Here is a 24651-nt window from a genome sequence, read left to right on the forward strand (position 1 = left end):
GTTTCGTTCTTTGTAGTTTTTTCGTTTGATGCTTATTTTGTGAGATATTTGGCCCTGTATATTCTCGCGGTCGCTTTTCTAAGACACTCTTTCGTGTCTCTCCCATCACTATTTGGGCATAGCAGCTCATGACACTGTCGTTCTTCTAATGATGCCATCGGTCAGCCCGTCCTTTCAGATTAATCCGGCCATCGTTCTCCCACTGATTTTAATTTTTCTACTTATTGCACTTTTTAATCAAATAAATTGGTCGCAGCGTCTCTTTTCCGTGGCTGTTTAGAGCAGTAAGACAAGCTGACTCTCGCTTGCAACACAACTGGCGCCAGTGCTAGTTGCTGCCCGCCAGTGCAGCTGTCCAGTCAGACGCACGCGTTGTGCAACGGGCGCTCCACTCCGGCGGTTAGGGATCAAGTGTCCAGTTGACCACCTGACCACGCAGCTATTTCAGAGCCGCTGCCGGCCCCGCGGAGGTCGCGGCTTTATTTACAACCCGTCTATAATGAACTTGGCGACCTCTTCCTGCAGTTGGGCTTCATTCCCACGGTGCGTGCCCCACGCGTACTCTTTGTGCTGTGAATGTCGGCGGTAGAAAGTGTGGGTCACTGGGCCACGCTTGGCGTCTGTAAACAAGGGGAGACTTGCTACTGGCGCCGTCCGCCTATATCGGAGCCCTACAGCGTTTGTGGGTCTACTATAGTTCAATTCCTTTATCTTGGCGGTTCGCGAAAGCCCGCCCAGACGCGGGAGATTGCTGCGTTGCCAGTTGCACGCGCCAAGCGAACTTAACGTTTAGGGGGGAGCGCGCAGTTCATGAAGTAAAGCCACCACGGCCGCTTGAACCCTTTCGCTGCTACAGAGACGTGCTCCCTGCATTCCGCGCCGTGCGCGGTTTTGTCATCACTGCACTGCTCGCCTGTGCAGACACATGGTGTTCCGACTGCTTTGACACACTTGTCATTCGATTTTACAAAAATTATTTGGTTCAAAAATTTGATTTTTACACATGTTTGACTGATACCCTCCCCCCATAAATGACTTAATTTTGTTTCGATGTCCAACGCAGTTATTGTGCAACATTAAATGTAGTAAACCATTGCACGAAGTTTTGAAGAGTTTGTAGAGGTAAAAGTCCATAGCGTTTACTTTCCACATGGTCGATTTTAGTTGCCACTAGAAATTTCAAAAAATTACATATAAACGAATAAAATTCAGAAAGTAAGACACTTCGATATTGTTTTTATATAAAGAAAATCAAGCCCCAAACAAGGTTTGAACTCAGAACCTTTCGGTTAGCAGCGAACCAATTTAACCATTACGCTAACGCAGCTCGTCATCCAACAGCCTTCCTGGAGGATTTTAAAGTATGACGCAAAATATCGATAAACCCTGTTGGTATGACTGTGAATTACGTTTCGTCGATGTACAACAGGAAATAAACAATTACCGCTGTTCTTTATTGCGAAAAATCGGTTAGTGAGAATGATACGAACACCTTTCCTTGCTATCGCCTGAATTAGGAGGCTTATTGCTTGTTTGGTTTAATTAATTATTAGAATATGAATCAATTGGTATAAGGAATGGTTTTTCCCAACTTTCTATAAAAGAAAGTCTGCTATCAAGACATTATTTCTGTTCAATTACTTTATTTGTGACTGAACGTTTCTAAAATTGAAGACACTCGTTCCTGCTCTGCACTGCAGTCAAGCTCTGGCAACGTCGTTCTCTGTTCATTGGCTGTCTGTGTTTTGTGACGTCAGATGCGCAGAACAAACCTAAACTTGGCCGCCGTCGTAAATGACGCGCACTTTACCACCGCAAACGTACAGAGAAGGCAACTTCTACAACTACTTCTGCACTTCACAAGTTGCCTTATGGAGTCTGGAGGAGGGTACTTTGTTTATCATTCATTCTCCCCCTCTCCTGTTCCAGTGACGAAGTGTGAGCTGAAAGCGCCTCGTGTGAACTCGAATCTCTCTGATTTTATCTTCCTCGTCTTTTTGTAGGATATACAGGGTGGTCCATTGATAGTGAGCGGGCCAAATATCTCACGAAATAAGCATCAAACGAAAAAACTACAAAGAACGAAACTCGTCCGGCTTGAAGGGGAAACCAAATGGCGCTATGGTTGACCCACTAGATGGCGCCGCATGGGCCAAACACTTATAAACTGCGTTTTTTTAAATAGGAACCCCCATTTTTATTACATATTCGTGTAGTACGTAAAGAAATATAAATGTTTTAGTTATACCACTTTTTTCGCTTTGTGATAGATGGCGCTGTAATAGTCACAAACGTATAAGTACGTGGTATCACGTAACATTCCGCCAGTGCGGACGGTATTTGCTTCGTAATACATTACCGGTGTTAAAATGGACCGCTTATCAATTGCGGAAAAGGTCGATATCGTATTGATGTATGGCTATTGTGATCAAAATGCGCAACGGGCGTGTGCTATGATGCTGCTCGGTGTCCTGGACGACATCATCCAAGTGTCCGGACCGTTCGCCGGATAATTACGTTATTTAAGGAAACAGGAAGTGTTCAGCCACGTGTGAAACATCAACCACAACCTGCAACAAATGATGATGCCCAAGTAGGTGTTTTAGCTGCTGTCGCGGCTAATCCGCACATCAGTAGCACACAAATTGCGCGAGAAACGGGAATCTCAAAGAAGTCGGTGTTGAGAATGCTACATCAACATCGATTGCACCCGTACCATATTTCTATGCACCAGGAATTGCATGGCAAAGACTTTGAACGTCGTGTGCAGTTCTGTCACTGGGCACAAGAGAAATTACAGGAAGAAGACAGATTTTTTGCACGCGTTATATTTAACGACGAAGCGTCACTTACCAATAGCGGTAACGTAAACCGGCATAAAATGCACTGTTCGGCAACAGATAATCCCCGATGGCTGCTACAAGTGCAACTTTAGCGGTTGGCGGGTTTATGTATGGTGCGGCATTATGGGAGGAAGGATAACTGTCCCCTATTTTATCGATAGCAATGTAAGCTGATTTCCTGTTCTACCGATGTTACTACAATATGTTTCACTGCATGACAGAATGGCGATGTACTTCCAACATGATGGATGTCCGGCACATAGCTCGCGTGCGGTTGAAGAGGTACTGAATAGCATATTTCATGACAGGTGGATTGGTCGTCGAAGCACCATACCATGGCCTGCACGGTCACCGGATCTGACGTCCACGGATTTCTTTCTGTGGGGAAAGTTGAAGGATTATTGCTATCGTGTTCCACCGACAATACCTGACAACATGCGGGAGCGCATTGTCAATCCATGTGCGAACATTACGGAAGGCGAAGTGCTTGCTGTTGAGAGGCATGTCGTTACACGTATTGCCAAATGCATTGAGGTTGACAGACATCATTTTGAGCATTTACTGCATTAATGTGGTATTTACAGGTAATCACGCTGTAAGAGCATGCGTTCTCATAAATGATAAGTTCACAAAGGTACATGTATCACATTGGAACAACCGAAATAAAATGTTCAAACGTACCTACGTTTTGTATTTTAATTTAAAAAACGTACCTGTTACCAACTGCCACACGTTTGTGACTATTACAGCGCCATCTTTCACAAAGCGAAAAAAGTGGTCTGACTAAAACATTCATATTTCTTTACGCACTATACGAATATGTAATAAAAATGTGGGTTCCTATTTTAAAAAAAGCAGTTAATATCCGTTTGACCTATGGCAGTGCCATCTAGCGGGCCAACCATAGCGCCATTTGGTTTCCTCCTTCAAACTAGACTAGTTTCGTTCTTTGTAGTTTTTTCGTTTGTCGCTTATTTCGTGAGATATTTGGCGCGGTCACGATCAGTGGACCACCCTGTACATAGGTGGAAGCAATATAGTGGTCGACTCTTGCTGGAGCGTACGCTCTCGGTATTTTAACAGCAAATTACAGTGTGTTTTTCCACTTTATATCGCCCCCTACTGATACGACCAAATATTTAGTTAATGTTAACGCTTCCAGTAACTGTTCGGCAATAGGTAATGAATACAGAGATGATGGGCAGCCGGGAGTTATTTTAATGGAAAGGCATTTTTCAAGAGGCATTCGGTATCTCTTGCTACCGTGATTTTAGTGATATAAAACTAATTACCATTGAAAGGGACCTGAGTAACCGCTCTACCTAAATATAAATCTCATTACCGCCAGTAGAGTGCATGATCCGCCTCGTTATGCGACGTTTACCTGCCACATGGGGAGATTGCGCTGCGCCAGCAATTTGGATTTTATATTTAGGACATTCACCGTCCTCCGACTCTCTATTTTCGAAAAGCTTCTTTGCAAACACGAATAAGGATTAAGCAGTTACTGCTATATCCTCAGACGTTTGTACAGAGCATAGCGGAGGGCTCTTCTTGCCAGTGTTACCATTTTTTATCATATTCCAATCTTAAAGTCATCTTGCTGGAGCGGAAGTTCTTGTTGCCGTTTCCCGTGTTCATGGAGTAAGATCGGTTTTCAAAGCTTTTCCTTTTACAAAATACAATGTAGTCCCTTCTTTTATTCGTTACTCAAACACACATTACTGGCCATTAAAATAGCTACACCAAGAAGAAATGCAGATGATAAACGGGTATTCATTGGACAAATATATTATACTAGAACTGACATGTGATTACATTTTCACGCAGTTTGGGTGCCTAGATCCTGAGAAATCAATACCCAGAACAACCCCTCTGGCCGTAATAACGGCCTTAATACGTCTGGGCATTGAGTCAAACAGTGCTTGGATGACGTGTACAGATACATCTGCCCATGCAGCTTCAACACGATACCACAGTTCATCAGGAGTAGTGACTGGCGTATTGTGACGAGCCAGTTGCCCGGCCACCGTTGGCCAGACGTTTTCAATTGGTGAGAGATCTGGAGAATGTGCTGGCCAGGGCAGCAGTTTAACATTTTCTGTATCCGGAAAGGCCCGTACAGGACCTGCAACATGCGGTCGTGCATTATCCTGCTGAAATGTAGGGTTTCGCATGGATCGAATGAAGGGTAGAGCCACGGGTCGTAACACATCTGAAATGTAACGTCCACTGTTCAAAGTGCCGTCAATGCGAACAAGAGGTGACCGAGACGTGTGAGCAATGGCACCCCATACCATCACACCGGGTGATAACGCCAGTATGGCGATGACGAATACACGCTTCCAATGTGCGTTCACCGCGATGTCGCCAAACATCGATGCGACCATCATGATGCTGTACACAGAACCTGGATTCATTCGAAAAAATGACGTTTTGCCATTCGTGCACCCAGCTTCGGCGTTGAGTACACCATCGCAGGCGCTATAGTCTGTGATGCAGCATCAAGGGTAACCGCAGCCATTGTCTCCGAGCTGATAGTCCATGCTGCTGCAAACGTCGTCGAACTGTTGGTGCAAATGGTTGTTGTCTTGTAAACGTCCCCATCTGTTGTCTCAGGGATCGAGACGTGACTGCACGATCCGTTACCTGTAATCTCGACTGCTACTGATATGAGGCCTTTGGGATCCAGCACGGCGTTCCGTATTACCCTCCTGAACCCACCGATTCCATATTCTGCTAACAGTCATTGGATCTCGACCAACGCGAGCAGCAATGTCGCGATACGATAAACCGCAATCGCAATACGCTACAATCCGCTTTATCAAAAGCGGAAACGTGATGGTACACATTTCTCCTCCTTACACGCGGCATCACAACAACGTTTCACCAGGCAACGCCGGTCATCTGCTGTTTGTGTATGAAAAATCGGCAGGAAACTGTCCTCAATTCAACACTTTGTAGGTGTCGCCACCGGCGCCAACCTTGTGTGAATGCTCTGAAAAGCAATCATTTGCATATCACAGCATTTTCTTCCTGTCGGTTAAATTTCGCTTCTGTAGCATGTCATCTTCGTTGTGTAGCAATTTTATTAGGCAGTAGTGTATTTCGACACCTACGTGACATTTTCTTTTATATTTATGTTGCATATTTTACAAAATTTATGTTGGTTCTCTATTTTAGGCCTAAAAACTATAACATGCCTATTTTATTTTGTTGTGATTGCTCACTAATCTCCGCATGTATTGTAAAGATGGGATTGCCTTGCTTTCAAGCATTATATGGCTTGACAGCGTGTCATCAGCAAAGTAGGTGGAAAAAAGTGCCACAGAGTAATTGCTTTTTATATTGTTTTCCCAAGAGCAACTGTAGCGTATGATGTATACTTAGATCTTCCGTCTTACTGTAATTCTTGAGATAATGTCTTTGTGCTTGTTTTTTTTTCACCTTTTTCATTTCATTCTCACCTTTTACCGTAAGTTTTCATACAGAAAACGAAATTTAGGAAAACGTACGGTCTCCATAGTCTTCGAAAGATGTTAGGTTACTGTCGCTACACAGTTGTTCATCGTATTATTTCTATCCTGTGTGGCGCTAGTTTCGAATGTCTGGTGCAAGTTTTTATGGCGGAGGAGCTGATGTAAACATATTTGATGTGGGTGTGTATGCGTGCGTGAGCGTAGGGAGAGAATGAGAAAGTAAGGTCGAAAAGCACCTGTTTTTAGGCAAGATAGGACTTATAAATATTAGGTTTTCTGTGGGAAAGCGTGTTTGTGTAATTGATTAAGTTTGGGAGGCAGTGTTTTGTTGTATGATATCTGGTAAACTCCGTCCCAATAGTCCTTGAAAGGTCAGTGGGGCCGACCGACCGCCATGTCAACCTCAGTTCATATTCGTCACTGGATGCGGATATGGAGGGGCATGTGATCAATATACCGTTCTCCCTACCGTTGTCAGTTTACGAGACCGAATGGTATTCAGTACTCGTTCAAAACTTTGTTTCTTTGTATTGTTATTTTTTTGTATGTGAAAGTCATCGCGTATTTTCATTAGAGTCTAAGACTTTCTTTGAAGACTTCCGGATCCATTTCAGTGATATTTGGGTGTTGGTTTCTCTCTACGAGAGGATCTCCAGAAGTAGAGCGTATGATGACACCTTTAAGGCCCCGAGATGTTCTTTCCGCACTATTTCCCGTTCATGCGATGAACAGTTGACAACAGTTGGGGGGGAGGGGGGAGTGTCGATGATAGAAGTCCGCAGCTCACCGTACGACGACTTGCTTATTATAAACGAACACATAGCCCGGGGAGCAATAGAGAAGCGGTGGCGCACGTCACAAGGTGAGTAGGTACGACTTCCGATGCAGTTCCGCGCTGCAGGTGAGGGGGACCTCGCCATGGCGGTAGTGAGTGACGTCACCGCGGAAGTACAAGGCCGGGCCGCGTGGCGGCGCGGCTGGTCTCGCGCGCTCCGCGACCTTGCCGCACCTGTTGCTCATTTCCCTCTCATTTGCATCTGTGTGCATGTTGGCGCCGAAGGCTCCCCGCACTGCACGAGACGGACTGCAGGCGACCGAGGTGCAGGAGACACACACAAAAAAAGAAAAGGCGCAACGTGTGCGCGGCACACTTGACGCCGATGAAGTAACAGCGCACCTCCTACTGAGTAATTCTTATCTGTCCGTCGTGGCTGCTCCTCCGTATTCTGTGAGAGCACTCGTCGTTGGCTCAGTGTGCTGTGAGCAAAATATCTAATAACCTCCTCCCCCTTCCCCTCCTCTAGCCAACTCCCTCCGACGCAGAATGGTAATCTTCCATTGCTTGTGCATGCGAGTAAATAATGCATAAGCGATGAGCGAGAAACTGCGTTGTTGTATTTGTCTGGTTTAAGAATGCATCGACCGTTACAAAAATAGATACGTGGAATATGCTTTGCATCTGTTGGACAGTTTACACGCCAAATTAAGTCTTTAATCTGAAAGTTGCTTTGAACACCAAAAAGTACGTCACTGGTCGTGATCGTTGTGGAGGCAGTATGCCATCACCTTTCTTCATTCTCTGAACTGAATTACGTATCTAACGGCTGTAGCGAACCTAGAGTTAAATGTGGCCAGCGAACCATAACGCAGCTTGACATTTTTCACATATGCAAATCTTTGGTTGTGAGTGTTCATCGGAGGTGAGCGTATCATCTGGAGTGCCCCAGGCAAGTGTGGTAGGTCCGCTGTTGTTTTCTATCTACATAAATGATCTTTTGGACAGGGTGGATAGCAATGTGCGGCTGTTTGCTGATGATGCTGTGGTGTAGGGGAAGGTGTCATCGTTGAGTGGTTGTAGGAGGATACAAGATGACTTGCACAGGATTTGTGATTGGTGTAAAGAATGGCAGCTAACTCTAAATATAGATAAATGTAAATTAATGAGGATGAATAGGAAAAAGAATCCCGTAATGTTTGAATACTCCATTAGTATTGTAGCGCTTGACACAGTCACGTCGATTAAATATTTGGGCGTAACATTGCAGAGCTATATGAAGTTGGACAAGCATGTAATGGCAGTTGTGGGGCAGGCGGACAGCCGTCTTCGGTTCATTGGTAGAATTTTGGGAAGATGTAGTTCATCTGTAAAGGAGACCGCTTATAAAAGACTAATACGACCTATTCTTGAGTAGTGCTCGAGCGTTTGGGATCCCTCTCAGGTCGGATTGAGGGAGGACATAGAGCAATTCAGAGGCAGGCTGGTAGGTTTGTTACTGGTAGGTTTGATCATCACGCGAGTGTTACGGAAATGCTTCAGGAACTCGGGTGGGAGTCTCTATAGGAAAGGAGGCGTTCTTTTCGTGAATCGCTACTGAGGAAATTTAGAGAACCAGCATTTGAGGCTGACTGCAGTACAATTTTACTGCCGCTAACTTACATTTCGCGGAAAGACCACAAAAATAAGATAAGAGAGATTAGGGCTCGTACAGAGGCATATAGGCAGTCATTTTTCCCTCGTTCTGTTTGGGAGTGGAACAGGGAGAGAAGATGCTAGTTGTGGTACGAGATACCCTCCGCCACGCACCGTATGGTGGATTGCGGAGTATGTATGTAGCTGTAGATGTATATGGTGGAAGTAAAAGAAGATATAAGTGAGCAGCAAAGTATTTTAGGAGCGACTGATGACTGTAGTTTGACATTCGTACACTTGGCTACCAAACCATTTTCAGTTCGACACTTATACACTTAGCTACCGAGCCGTTTGTAATTCGACAGTTGCTAATTTACCAGCCGACAAAACATACGGCAGGTATGCCACTCAAATACGCTCCAGATGATGGTCCACTCGGTCGTTTTTTCGCATGATGCGTCCATATGCAAGGCAGGGGCGGCTGGCGTAACTGTCGAAATAGAAACCCAGCCGCTTGCGATTCGATCCACTGGACTTCCCGTATCACATAACACGGTTTTCACCTCGATCAGACCAGTCAGAATGTCAAACGCAGCTTACCCAAATGGTCGGAGTTCAACGATTACACTGTAAGTCGCTCAGTTATTGTGAGACTGCGCGTTTTCACAAATCGGGAGATTCAAGGACTCCTGTTTTTATATCTTTGCCAGTCACAGTATATATGCGTGGCGGAATACACATAACACCTCAATATCATTTTACTGGAAAGTACAGAGGATTTCTCGTGGCACATAACACGGTTTTCACCTCGATCAGACCAGTCAGTATGTCAAATGGTCAGAGTTCAACGATTACACTGTAAGTCGCTCAGTTATTGTGAGACTGCACGTTTTCACAAATCGGGAGATTCAAGGACTCCTGTTTTTACATCTTTGCCAGTCACAGTATATATACGTGGCGGAATACACATAACATCTCAATATCATTTTACCTCCTTCCGCCGGCCGTTGTGGCCGAGCGGTTCCAGGAGCTTCAGTCCGGAACCGCGCGACCGCTACGGTCGCAGGTTCGAATCCTGACCGGGGGATGGATATGTGTGATGTCCTTAGATTAGTTAGGTTTAAGTAGTTCTAAGTTCTAGGGGACTGATCATCTCAGATGTTAAGTCCCATAGTGCTCAGAGGCATTTGACCCATTTTACGTCCTTCCTAATGTGTTCAAAGATGCCGTGTAACAAGACAAACTTCCGTTTCACTTCATCGTCAGCCAGAAATTCTCTAGTTTTTAGCGTCAGAATTATTCCACAACGTATATGTGGCAGGAAGAAATGTTTCGTCTGGGAAAGTGCACTTCCTGAGTGTTTTAGGAGGAAACGTTTGACTGACGCTCATCATGTTTGCTGACATATCTTGAGTCTACATGTCATAACGAATCACACTAAATATTTGCAACTAAAAAATGTACAGTATAATCAATAGGACCTAAACACATTTTTCCGAAGCCATGACCAATGGTTACTCTCTCCATCCTAACGGGTTCAAATGGCTCTGAGCACTATGGGATTTAACATCTGAGGTCATCAGTCCCCTAGAACTTAAGAACAACTTAAACCTAACTAACCTAAGGACATCACCCGCCGAGGCAGGATTCGAATCTGCGACCGTAGCAGACACACGGTTCCGGACTGAAGCACCTAGAACCGCGCGGCCACCGCGACCGGCCTCACGGGGTAAAGAAGCAACATTTGCCCCCCCCCCCCCTGCCAAAAACGTTTTTTAAAGATTGATATTAGAAAATATGTGTCAGACTACTGAAAATTAGAAGCGTTTCTACACTAAAAAGTAACGGAACAAGATTCCTCCGACGCATTCATTGGCAACAGCGATGGTGCATATCAGACCTATTTTGACCACTTCTCGGCAGGCAGAGGCGCTGTTCAGGGGGAAAAAGTGCTATGGCAACTTTACCCCACCTTACCGTGTTTTATAATATAGTTGCGGAAGATGGTTGGGGAACGATCGCGTCTGATCGGTGTAGAGATTCATCAGGAAAGACACGTGGTACGAATTCCGGTTGGATAACTGGGGTGTTAGGGAGACGAAAGCTGCCGAAATGGCGTCCACTCCAGACTTGCACCCAATCCTCGAGCCTCCCGCAATTATTACTGCTGTGAGCACAACACAGCTGTACCTACAAAACTATGTACAGACCATATAACGCACAGATTAATGTTTATCGACAGTACTTTGACACAGAAAGACATGAAAACACTCTGCTGACGCTGTTGAGAGTGCTTTCATCCGCGGCCAAACTTTTTTGTTCCTCTCTGTGAATAAGTATCCTCATATGTGAGGAAGCATACATTTCTGGACCCATGTTTACTGGGCTTCTTATTCTTGCTTGGATTATTACTGCCACCTCTGAAAATATTTAACACCTTGTGGATGTACACTACTGACCGTTAAAATTGCTACACCAAGAAGAAATGCAGATGATAATCGGGTATTCATTGGACGAATGTATTATACTAGAACTGACTTGTGATTACATTTTCACGCAATTTGGGAGCATAGATTCTGAGAAATCAGTACCCAGAATAACCACCTCTGGCCGTAATAACGGCCTTGATACGCCTGGGCATTGAGTCAAACAGAGCTTGGAATGGCGTGTACAGGTACAGCTGCCCATGCAGCTTCGACACGATACCACAGTTCATCAAGAGCAGTGACTGGCGTATTGTGACGAGCCAGTTGCGCGGCCACCATTGTCCAGACGTTAACAGTTGGTGAGAGACTTGGAGAATGTGCTGGCCAGGCTAGCAGTCGAGCGTTTTCTGTATCCAGAAAGGCCAGTTCAGGATCTGCAACATGCGGTCGTGCATTATGCTGCTGAAATGTAGGATGTCGCAGGGATCGAATGAAGGGTAGAGCCACAGGTCGTAACACATCTGAAATGTAACGTGCACTGTTTAAAGTGCCGTAAAAGCGAACAAGAGGTGACCGAGACGTGTAACCAGTGGCACCTCATACCATCACGCCGGGTGATACGCCAGTATGGCGATGACGAACACACGCTTCGAATGTGCGTTCACCGCGATGTCGCCAAACACGGATGCGACCATCATGATGCTGCAAACAGAGCCTGGATTCATCCGAAAAAATGACGCTTTGCCATTCGTGCACCCATGTTCGTCGTTGAGTACACCATCGCAGGCGCTCCTCTCTGTAGCGTCAAGGGTAACCGCAGCCATGGTCTCCGAGCTGATAGTCCATGCTGTTGCAAACGACGTCGAACTGTTTGGCAGGTTAATCTTGTCTTGCAAACGTCCCATCTGTTGACTCAGGGATCGAGACATGGCTGCACGATCGTTACAGCCATGCGGATAAGATGCCTGTCATCTCGACTACATGAGATACGAGGCCGTTGGGATCCAGTACGGCGTTCCGCGTTGCCCTCCTCAACCTACCGATTCCATATTCTGCTAACAGTCATTAGATCTCGACCAAGGCGAGTACCAATGTCGCGATACGATAAACCGCAATCGCGATAGGCTACAATCCGACCTTCATTAAAGTCGGAAACGTGATAGTACGCATTTCTCCTCCTTAGCAGGAGGCATCACAACAACGTTTCACTAGGCAACGCCGGTCAGCTGCTGCTTGTGTATGAGAAATCGGTTGGAAACTTTCCTTATGTCAGCACGTTGTAGGTGTCGTCATTTGCGCCAACCTTGTGTAAATGCTCTGAAAAGCTAATCATTTGCATATCACAGCATCTTCTTCCTGTCGGTTAAATTTCGCGTCTGTAGCACGTCATTTTCGTGGTGTAGCAATTTTATTGGCCAGTAGTGTCGTTGTAGAATACAGAGTGGACAAGTTGCAGCTTAGATTGAATCTCATCGTTATTGTGGTACGCTTATGATGTCTGTTGTGTTGCTTTAAACGAGGGAATGATGGTAGGGAGTATGCTTAGTGTGTCAACCAGCCCTACTAGGACGCAGGGCGGCTATAGGCCCGTCTTGGCGCCATGGCTAGGCGGTCGCTCACTTGTTATGCTTCGTGTGATGCGAGCTTTGGTAGGTGTTTGCCTGTGCCTCGCGAGTGTGCCCCACTAATCGGTGTTCCGGCGTTTTGCAGGAGACGGCGAACCTGGTGTACTACATGATGGGGGCGGTGGCGGCGCACAAGCTGGTGCTGGCCTTCTGCGTGGGCGTGCAGCTGATCGCGGCGGGCACGCGGCCGCGCTACATCGTCTGCTACGTGCTCACGTTCGCGCTCGTCTCGCCCATCGGCATCGGCGTCGGGCTCGCCCTGGGGGTGAGTAACAGCTGGCGCCTGCTGCACGCTGTGGCCAGGGACCAGCATATGGTCTACTGCAAGACGGAAGGATTGTAGCTGAAATAACGACCAGCACCTACTGATTTATTACTGCTCAGGTTGCTTTGCTCTTGATCCACACTCCACTAACTGATTAGTACGTTCAGGAGCTCCAATGGCCAAATACTTCCACGTGTCTGGTCAGTTAGATGATTTCATTGTTGTGCAGAATTTTCTGAGTAATTGCCACTGGTCCGACGCCGACACTGACGCTATACTGACCGGCCTTATCCTTGGTCCGAGGATGGGGGAGTTCTAGCTTGTTACAGCTTTGCCTCCTGTTCCTTGCTGGGTGTTTGATAGTGTTTCCTCTCTTGATGATCTGTACTGGCGCGGTTTGTCGATGACTCCTGGCTGCCGGCATGCGAACATGCTAGGCTGATCGTGCCATTATTTGAGATCTGATAAAAATATAGGTCCCATACTTTTACAGCAGATACTGTTGATCAAAAGTTAAAAAAACAACCTGCTATGACACGAAGAGTGATGGAAATATCATATGTTCGAAGTGCCATTCTTCCCACAAACACCATTTTCAGTGCCATTGGTTTCATGGTACCGGTTGCATGTCTCTAGACCTGTTCCAAGTGCCAAAACATGGAGAAAATGTTTCAAACATTCATTGTCAGATGTTCATTGGTCTTCATGCCAGCCACTGCTTCCCTCATGAGTTCCAGATACCATGCATCAAGGTCTTCTCTATTTAGTTCGTTCATAGTTTGCATGGTACACAGAGTGCATGTTAGGTAATATTTGTTTCAAAACAACATCTTTGTAATGGAAAGAGATGGTTTGCATTTCAAAAATAGTAAAACTATGTGTAAAAGTTAAGAGCCAAAACAATTTGTCTGGAAAATGCTGTGATAAGCCATTTCTCCCTCAACAGCACAGAGAGTTCCACATCTGATCCTCTGTTGACTAAACTTTTACCAGTTACGACATTACTGCTGTATTTCTGTACTACACTTACATTACCACAAATAAAACCTTATGCCTCCATCTTACTGGCACTTAGAACTAGTCAATTCCCTGGTATGCACCTAGAACATTCTTAATAAATTATTTACTTTCAAATTTCATTCATTATTTTTGTCAGTGATGAGGTGAGCAGCATAATTCTATGGTATCAGAATACCTTCTCAATTTTTTTTTTGATGGATGAGTTACATAAAAACCAGGTAGCCTAAATTGTTTTTTGGTTCTGCCTACAAATGTGACATTTGGCACTTAAAATAATTGACATTTCCACTCACTATATAACGGAGATGCTGAGTCACAGATAGGCACAACTAAAAACTGTCAAACAACTAAACTTTTGGCTAAAAAAGTCTTCATCAGACTTAGACAACATACACATGCATACAGGTTTGACAGCTAGAGACTGTGGTCACGTGTGTTAGTTGCGTTTGTGTGTGTGTGTGTGTGTGTGTGTGTGTGTGTGTGTGTGTGTAATTCTGATGAAGGCCTTTTTGGCCAGAAGTTTACTTGTTTGACAATTTTTTGTTGTGGCATATGTGACTCAGCATCTCCACTATATGGGAGTAGCAACTATCTTTTTCGTAATATTGTCATTCTTCCATCCTGTATTTGCCATTTTTTGACATTTTCACTCCTCATATGCATGTAAAAACAAAAACGTTTTGAATTATTGGCTGTTTGGTATTCCACCAGTTGATAGTCATCTGCCTGTGTTTTCTTTCCTTTTATTCTTTACAAAATTTTATGTCAGATATAAAACACACAATTACATTAGTTTAACACAAAACAATTTTACTTTATCACTACTTATGTACTTTGTTAATACATTCTCACTTCAGTTTTCAGTATCAAAGTTGGGAGAGTGTGTATTCTACTTATTATTCATCTTGTTTGTCTCTTTTTGGAAGGTAGCATATAAACATATATCCTTTGCAGCACCTGTTTATTCTTTGTGTCATCTCTTTTTGACTGGAATTGGGCTTTTTTTCTTTTATCTGCATTTATTTTAAAATTTGATAACTTGATGTGGCACTACAGGATTTCAATCCAGGTTCGCGCATTTCTGTGTATAATGAAATATTCACTTTAGCAACAACCCCTATGCAATAGCTAAACCTTCTTTCTGCAGTATCCTTTCTTCCAGGAGTGTGAATCCAGCAAGGTATGCAGGAAAGCTGTTGTAGATTGGGAAACAGAGGACAGAGCTGAAGTTATGAAGGCTAATCATGTGTCATGTTAGGGTTGCTCAGCTGATAGGAGGAATGGCTGCAAATCTGGCACACAATTTTAATCTGCCACAGTGTTTCACATAGTCATGTGGTTGATACATGTTCTTACTCATGGCTCATCCCATTACTCAAAGAATCACCATATGTGTTAGCTTCACCCTCTCTCATTCATTAATAACACCACGAGTAATTTGAGCCCTAAATTTATTGTTTTTGTTAAGTCTTTCAAGGAGTTCAAATAATTTTGACTGTTAGTGTGGATGTACTTTTCCAACAGTATGTATTGAATGTTTGAACCATGTGTACTTTCTTCCAGAAATGTCAATAGCCTTTCTTTCATAAAGTTTCAATGTTGCGGTATATCACATTGTGCAACCTGTTTTACTGAGTTCTCAGCTGAACTTTTCTACTGGTTACAATATCATTTGATGTTCACCTTCACTTATTGAACTCTCTTTTTCTTTCCACTGTGCTTGCACCACTAACAGGTAATAATACGTTTTGAGATGTCAAGTATAATTCTCTCTGAGATTTATGGCAATAGCTGTCAGAGAGATTACAACTTCTGTTAACAGTAGTCTCAATAGCTGTCATTCCTTTAGTTGTGTATTGATACTGTAACAGATAACATGACTAGTAAGTCTATATTTTTCACATAACTCTGTTATCAGTCATTTATCACATAAAGTCATTTGTCACATGAAGTCTCAATGAACTTATGATCTTACTTTCATAATACTGTAATTCATTGTAGATGTTAGCAGGTGGACCTTCACATTTACAAAAATAAAAAAAACAATAGTATTGACGTTCAGACTTAGAATTAAAATAAGGAATGGATACAAAAACCAAGTTTTTCCTGAGACAACTTGCAAGCTACAATTTTTTCTCAAATTCTTTCTTGCAAAATGGCTTAGAGAGATACAGGATTAAACAATCCATTCACAGGTGTGCCCATGTCGATATGGTACTGACCCTATTGCTTCAGCTCAGAATATCATCAGGAGAGAAGATCCATCTGAAGTAGTGTGTGACTGTGATGCATTCAGATCTGTACATGTCGTTGACAGTCAGTCAGTGGATGGGTGAGTATAAAGATCTCACCAAACGAGATCACTGCCATGTCCTGTGGATCAGACTCTCATAGAATCAGCAAGAGCTCAACACATAAGCCATTAATGTGAAAACAAGAGGTATAATTATTGGAGGAGGAAGAGGAAAGACAATTAAAGATGCACATGATTAATCAGTGTTACCTGTGTGAGGGGAGGAACTACAGTTTGTGGTGGACAGGATTGTAAAAGAGTATGGAATGCAAATAAATATGGGAAACGCCAAAATGATGACAATCAGCAAATGTGAAGTATATGTCAAAATATCATTGCAAGGAAAGACTTTAAAATAAGCAAAATCTTTAGGTACTTTGGAAGTTTAGTGATAGAAAATGAAAGCTGTGTATTAAACAGGTTATCAGAAGGTGCGAAATTTTGTAGTGCATACAAATTATTGATGAAATCAAAATGGAGAAAAGTTACATAGAATTATTTGCCTTATTTGTTACACTGCCCTATCAGGAGACAAAAGCTGTCTCACCTGCAGATCTTGTGTCACCTGATCATGGCAGCACTAGAGTTTTACCTTAGAGCAGGTGATCCATCCAAAAAAGTGTTATATAATAAGGGACAGTGGGACGGTCAAGAACTCAGACAAGCATTAAATCAGTGGAATATTCATATAGTGAGTGACCTTTACGCAAAAACAATTTTAATGCAAGGTAGCCTTGCTACAGCATGGGGTGATACTAATCCAAAATTCAGGTTTACTCATTGGATAGCGAGTCATCTGTAGGGAATAAAAGTGACAAAGGACATAGAATCAAACAAAAAATAATTGTTTGCCCATTGCCTAGAGTTCCTAACTGGTGGTATGTGAACAATTTTCTTAAGAAATGCATGCAAGGATTTGAATACAACGGGCAGTAAACACAGCAACTTTTAGCCCATTTGCATCTGTGAATGATGTGCAAGCAGTTTGCAGAGTATGCTATGAGTGCACATCATTGCAGCGGGCGAAGGAACCTTTTTCGTACTCTTGGGGCATGAGCAGAATTCTACAGACGTGATTTTACACTAGACTGATTCCAAAATAATGGAAACCAGTTAATGTTAATCAAAGATGGCGGCTACAGAACAACATTAGCGTGAATCTGCCACTGACTGGGCGCCGTTTGAAGTCTGCATAAGACTGAGGTCGGAAAACAGTTCTCCGTGGTTTTATTGTCTCAGAGTTAACACAGTGGAGCGCCTGCCTACTCTTGATAAAAATGGTTCCTATAGCCATCCTTTCCGCGGGGGTGGGGATTGAGGGAAAAAAAGTAAGCCAATGGCTGGGCCTTTTATCAGTTTACCTCATCTTGTGCCTTTCTGAAACGAGCTTTGGATGATATTAATTTTATTTCAAAACGTTAATGTATGGCTAGTTTAATTAATGTCTTAGAAGTAACAACATGAGAAGAACGTTTCCCCCTGAAACGTTTACCAAGGGGGTTGGAAGGTGGGGTGGGGGGGTGTGAGAGACGAAAGTACCTCCAGGGTGTCAGAGGATGACTGCACAAAAACTACAAGATATACTCAGAACAGACAGACGTCAGTGGACAGGGTGTCTCTACCATTTTGAAATTCACACCCCAAGTGCTCAATATGGACTCCGTTTGTGCTGTCGCAAGTGTCAATTTGTGTCTGGGAAGGTGCGAAGGCCGGCCGCTCTGCGAATTCGTTAATTAGGTTGCCTATATGCAGGTGCAAACTAATTCGATATGACAACACGAAGACTAACAATGAAACTTGAGAACAGCACAATCTACTGGTGCAGTCTGTAATTGTAAGAATTCTGCTAACCATTTGTAGGCTTCCCTTTACTAATGGGACATTGATACGTAACAATAACATGCAGCAGTTCTCCGATAACCTATCGTGGGACACATGCGCCCCGCTGGCAGTCAAAGCCTGAAAACTGATTCATCCTGGCCATCTGATGGTCCTGCATCTAAGGCAATATATCAGTTGCTTCAGAAGGTCGAGAAAAACTGATATTATATCTGTCATTTGCCTTTTACGATTTCCGACTAGTTAAAAATCCACGTAATCGGCCAGTGATTATTATAATTGGATTTGTAATTGTGCTTCCTTTTTGAGTCCATGGTAGGTAATATTAATATATTAACTTAGGTGTTCTTCTTTTGTAAGGGACTAGACGATGTAGCTCTCGAGGACTCTCCGCGTGTAGGTGATGCAATGCGGAAGAGTCTGAGATTTATAATTCGTTATCAGTGAAAAGAGAATTGTAATGAAATTAACAAACAGATTCGCTAAGCGTTCTGTCTGATGTTTAGTATTGTATAGCAGTGAGCCATGGATATTTGTCTGTGACACTATCTCCCCTATTTTGCGATAATGCAAAGCGAGCTGCCCTTCTTTGCACTTTTTGGATGTCATTACTCAGTTCCACCTGATGCGGATCCCACACCGCACAGCAGTACTCCAGAATAGGGCGGACAAGCGTAGTGTAAGCAGTCTCTTTGGTAGACCTGTTGCACCTTGTAAGTGTTTTGCCAATGAATCGCAGTCTCTGGTTGCTCTACCCACAATATTTTCTATGTGATCGTTCCAATTTATGTTATTTGTAATTGTAATCCCTAAGTATTTAGTTGAATTTACAGCCCTCAGATTTGTGTTACTTATCGCGTTATCGAAATTTAGCGGATTTCTTTTAGTACTCATGTGAATAACTTCGCACTTTTCTTATTTCAGAGTTGTAAGATACGTACACAGAAAAAGAAGATGTGCTGCACCAGTTAACACGCATTGTCTCAAGCAGATGCTAAGCTTTTTGACAAACAGTGGCTGGTTTAGGACTGATGAACCTGCTGGCCATAGTTACGTGGTACTGTGTATTGCTTGTTCACCGACGTATGCTACTGGCACTCTTTGGATTCGTTAGCCTTCAAACGTCGAAGAAGAGTAGAGCGTCGTGGACAAGTAACGTTGGCGCTTCGTGCAACAGGCCGCAGTTCCTTGTTTTTAAGACTGAGTAATCGGCGCCAGCGCCGTGGTGCTCCCATCTATTGTTCCTCGGAGCGGGCAGCGCCTGTCGCGGTGACAGGGCGTTCCGAGTACACGCCAGGCCGACAACTCGTGGTCGCCTTTCTCCCGTTCCGGCGTCCGCCGCCTGCAGCTGCGCTGACTAGGCAACCCTGAGACTACCGTTGTGTTTACAAAGGAGCCAGCTGGCTGTTGAGCGAAGTGGTGCAAGCCGCGGCTACTTATCGCCCGTACTGGGGCGCCGTGTTCGTGCCCAGGATCCGCCGACTCAAATAGCAGGCACTGTACGATTAAAGCCACTTTCACGCGAGCTACTGTAGACTGCTTGTGGCAAGGACGTCTACCGTAGCGCCCCTGGCGTATCATTTCTGTGCCGAGTCTCGCACGATACGAGTGGTCGTTTCCGTTCACACGCCAGCGACAAAACTGCGTGTGTTGTTAGACCTTTCTGCTGTATCTTCGTTGATCCATTATGGATGAACTTCTTGATGCAATAATTTACCAACAGCCGTGTGATTTACAGAAGTTTATTTTATTTTATGAACTTGTATGTGCTACCAGTTTCGGCATTACATCGATGCCATCTTCAGGCCCCACTCGTCGTAGTCGTAAAATGACTATACACGGAAGGAGCCATATAACTGGATCCGTGAATCAAATCGTCCTGCAACAGCTCTTGGTGGCCAGGCGACACAGTCTCTAAAGCAAATAAGCTAACGAACGGAAGGATTGAAAGCCGACTTCTGTACCTAACATAGCGAGGAAAAGGCACCGACTGACAGCGAAGTCATTTAACAAGTTGATGCAGTAAAACTTCCGGGCAGATTAAAACTGCGTGCCAGACCGGGACAGACCATGGCATACTCCGCTGCAGAGACAAACGTTCATCCTCGAACGTATCCCTTAGGCTGTGGATAAGCCAGTTCTCCACTACATATTTTCTTCCAAGCGTGCTAGTCCCGAAAGAAATGCCGGAGAACTTTCGTGCAGTTTGTGAAGTAGCTGAGGGTAGCAGATTCTGGCGGAATTCTACGTGTGAGAGTGGGTCGTCATTCCTGTCTAGATAGTTCCGTCGGTAGAGCATTTGCCCCGCGAAAGGCAAAAGTAGCGGGTTCGTTTCCCGGTCTGGTACACAGTTTTAATCTGCCACGATGTTTCAGATCAGCGCACATGGTAAATTAGACGGAAAGCCTAGACTTTTTTACTTAGCGCACTGAAACGTCGACATTTAATGCGAAAACCAGTGTGAAAAAGTGAGGGGTGTTCGCGAACAGTAAAAAGATTCAGGCTAGTAAGTATTAGGCGAGACAAATATATCAGGTAGCAGATTAAATTGGAAGACGTAATTATTCCCGCAGTGAAACGAAGTGTGGGTGACGGAGGCATGCAGCAAGGTGAACGGTTGATGAACGAAGACAGTTCTGTGTGTATTGTAAAACATAAGATAATAAAGGAAAACGCAACACGGAGACGATGGCGTAATGGAAGAGGGCAGATGATACTATGGGACTTGCATGATACTCGCGGATGCGTAAAGCTGCTGAACGTAAAGCATGTCGAAATCCATAGGAGTTTTTTATTCATATCAAATGGCTAACGACGATGCTTCTTAATTTACGTACAGTTTCATGCTTTGATACCTCTGTTCTTCGGGAAAGGTCATTAACTTTTAGAGTCTGTGCCTTGTCAGTGCTACCATCCTTCTCTATTTTATGCTGCTCTCTTAATTTCTTAGTCGTTTTCACTTCTTGTTGCCTCCGATATTACTTTATGCATAAAATTCCTTGCGTTATGACCCTTCGGACATATTCGTTACATTACTTTTATGATTCACTAAAAAACAAAAGAAGGTTTTGCGTTCCGCTTCGGTGTTGGTCAAGATGTTCCTTTTCCGCCACATTCCTCCACTGGATTTATTATCTGTTGAGCTGGTCTTCGTTCTGAAATAAAACTGGGGCAAGGGCTTCTGCGGAGGCAGGGCCCGTTCTGAACTTGACGCGCGGCGTTTATCAGCGGTGTTACGGTCACAAGATACTTATCTCTGACGCCACAAATATAAATTCACAATGTGGAGAGATACTATATCTAAATGTAACACTTCAGGTGGGCAGTAGAGAAGTGCAAATCACAGCGACTGCACAGAAATCTGGACATTTAACTGGCGGATTTTGGCGCTATCTTAAAAGATATAAGAGCTGATTCTGTCGTGATAACACCACTGTCAGAAGTTCGCGATCGTCGTTTTCTCTCGCATAAGAGACTTTAAAATATGACACAGTGCAGAAGAATATTCTGTAACTAGTTTATGACCCTGTACTGCTCGGTTACTTCGCGCCGAAGGGCCCTGTGGATCTTACCTCGTCAGTCATACCTTACTAGTATATTCCACAAGACAGTAAGTCATATAGATGCCACCGAGCGAGGTGGCGCAGCGGGAGGGCACTGGACTCTTTTTTTGGGAGGAGGCAGTTCACGACCGCGTCAGAGTATGTAGATACAGCTTTCTCTGTCATTTCCCTAAATTACTTAAGACAAATGTCGGACTGGTTCCTTCGCAGAAGGCCCAGACAACGCCCTCCCCATCCTTCCGCAATCCGGGCTTGTGATGCGCCTGTAACGACTTCGTCCTCGACGGTACGTTATGCCGTAATCTTCCTTCCTTAGCTCATATACATACGAGTTTTGTCTGGAATTGCTCAATGTATACAAGTGTAATGTGCTGCGAATACATAGAGAGATAAATACTTTATCATTTAGCTACAATATAGCAGGTCAACAACTGTAAGCAGTTAATTCCGTAAATTATCTGGGAGTACGCATTAAATGTGATTTAAAATGGAACGACCATATAAAGTTGATTGTCGGTAAAGCAAATGCCAGACTGAGATTCATTGGAAGAATCCTAAGCAAATTCAGTTCGAAAACAAAGGAAGTAGGTTACAGTACACTTGTTCGCTCACTGCTTGAATACTGCTCACAGGTATGGGATCCGTACCAGATAGAGTTGGTAGAAGAGATAGAGAAGATCCAACGGAGCGCTTCGTTACGGGATCATTTAGTAATCGCGAAAGCATTACGGAGATGATAGATTAACTCAAGTGGAAGAATCTGCAAGAGAGACGCTCGGTAGCTCGGTTTTTGTTGAAGTTTCGAGGAGGAGTCAAGTAGTATGTTGCTCCCTCCTACGTATATCTCGCGAAGAGACCATGAGGATAAAATCAGAGAGATTAGAGCCCACACAGAGGCATACCGACAATCTTTCTTTCCACGAACAATACGAGACTGGAATAGAACGAATAACTGATTGATGTACTCAAGGTGCCCTATGCCACAAAGCGTCAGGTGGCTTGCAGAGTATGGATGTAGATGTAACTACAGTCGCAGGTTCGAATCCTGCCTCGGGCATGGATATGTGTGATGTCCTTGGGTTACCAGAATGAGATTTTCACTCTGCAGCGGAGTGTGCGCTGATATGAAACTTCCTGGCAGATTAAAACTGTGTGCCCGACCGAGACTCGAACTCGGGACCTTTGCCTTTCGCGGGCAAGTGCTCTACCAACTGAGCTACCGAAGCACGACTCACGTCCGGTACTCACAGCTTTACTTCTGCCAGTATCCGTCTCCTACCTTCCAAACTTTACAGAAGTTCTTCTGCGAAACTTGCAGAACTAGCACTCCTGAAAGAAAGGATATTGCGGAGACATGGCTTAGCCACAGCCTGGGGGATGTTTCCAGAATGAGATTTTCACTCTGCAGCGGAGTGTGCGCTGATATGAAACTTCCTGGCAGATTAAAACTGTGTGCCCGACCGAGACTCGAACTCGGGACCTTTGCCTTTCGCGGGCAAGTGCTCTACCAACTGAGCTACCGAAGCACGACTCACGTCCGGTACTCACAGCTTTACTTCTGCCAGTATCCGTCTCCTACCTTCCAAACTTTACAGAAGTTCTTCTGCGAAACTTGCAGAACTAGCACTCCTGAAAGAAAGGATATTGCGGAGACATGGCTTAGCCACAGCCTGGGGGATGTTTCCAGAATGAGATTTTCACTCTGCAGCGGAGTGTGCGCTGATATGAAACTTCCTGGCAGATTAAAACTGTGTGCCCGACCGAGACTCGAACTCGGGACCTTTGCCTTTCGCGGGCAAGTGCTCTACCAACTGAGCTACCGAAGCACGACTCACGTCCGGTACTCACAGCTTTACTTCTGCCAGTATCCGTCTCCTACCTTCCAAACTTTACAGAAGTTCTTCTGCGAAACTTGCAGAACTAGCACTCCTGAAAGAAAGGATATTGCGGAGACATGGCTTAGCCACAGCCTGGGGGATGTTTCCAGAATGAGATTTTCACTCTGCAGCGGAGTGTGCGCTGATATGAAACTTCCTGGCAGATTAAAACTGTGTGCCCGACCGAGACTCGAACTCGGGACCTTTGCCTTTCGCGGGCAAGTGCTCTACCAACTGAGCTACCGAAGCACGACTCACGTCCGGTACTCACAGCTTTACTTCTGCCAGTATCCGTCTCCTACCTTCCAAACTTTACAGAAGTTCTTCTGCGAAACTTGCAGAACTAGCACTCCTGAAAGAAAGGATATTGCGGAGACATGGCTTAGCCACAGCCTGGGGGATGTTTCCAGAATGAGATTTTCACTCTGCAGCGGAGTGTGCGCTGATATGAAACTTCCTGGCAGATTAAAAACTGTGTGCCCGACCGAGACTCGAACTCGGGACCTTTGCCTTTCGCGGGCAAGTGCTCTACCAACTGAGCTACCGAAGCACGACTCACGTCCGGTACTCACAGCTGTACTTCTGCCAGTATTAAATAAGGAATCGGTTGGTAGGACATATCAAGACGGATCAAGGAATCGCCAGTTTGGTACTGGAGGGAGGGGTATGTGATTTTTTTTGGGGGGGGGGGGGGGGTGGGGCGGAGGGGGTAAATTTGAAAGATGAGACCAAGACGCGGGTCCAACAGCAAGTTGAAATGGACGTAGGTCTAACTAGTTATCCAGGGTTGAAGCGTCTTGCACATGCTAAATAGGCATGGAGAGCTGAATCAAACCAGTCTTTGCAATGAAGAACCACAACAATAACATACATGCGACGCTATTATTTAAGTCGTTATAAATTAATATCCCCGATGAGGCCCAGGATCCACGGTATCGAACAAACCAGTGTATAATGACGTCTTTGTATGCTTTTTGAGGGGAATGTTGTTAGCATGCTAACTACCCGTCC

At 44.5% G+C, this 24651-nt stretch overlaps 1 protein-coding gene across 7 annotated transcripts in view; it reads left to right on the forward strand.

Annotated features, from left to right (window-relative positions):
• LOC126282638 (uncharacterized) overlaps positions 1-24651 on the forward strand; it is a 159829-nt gene that overhangs the window by 88216 nt on the left and 46962 nt on the right. For all 7 annotated transcript variants that reach the window (XM_049982215.1, XM_049982210.1, XM_049982214.1 and 4 more), the window contains one exon: positions 12869-13048. In XM_049982215.1, coding sequence (XP_049838172.1) covers positions 12869-13048 — 180 coding nt within the window. The remainder of the gene's footprint in view (positions 1-12868; positions 13049-24651) is intronic.

Source organism: Schistocerca gregaria, chromosome 1 (assembly GCF_023897955.1).
Source record: "Schistocerca gregaria isolate iqSchGreg1 chromosome 1, iqSchGreg1.2, whole genome shotgun sequence".
NCBI classification, from domain to species: Eukaryota; Metazoa; Arthropoda; class Insecta; order Orthoptera; family Acrididae; genus Schistocerca; species Schistocerca gregaria.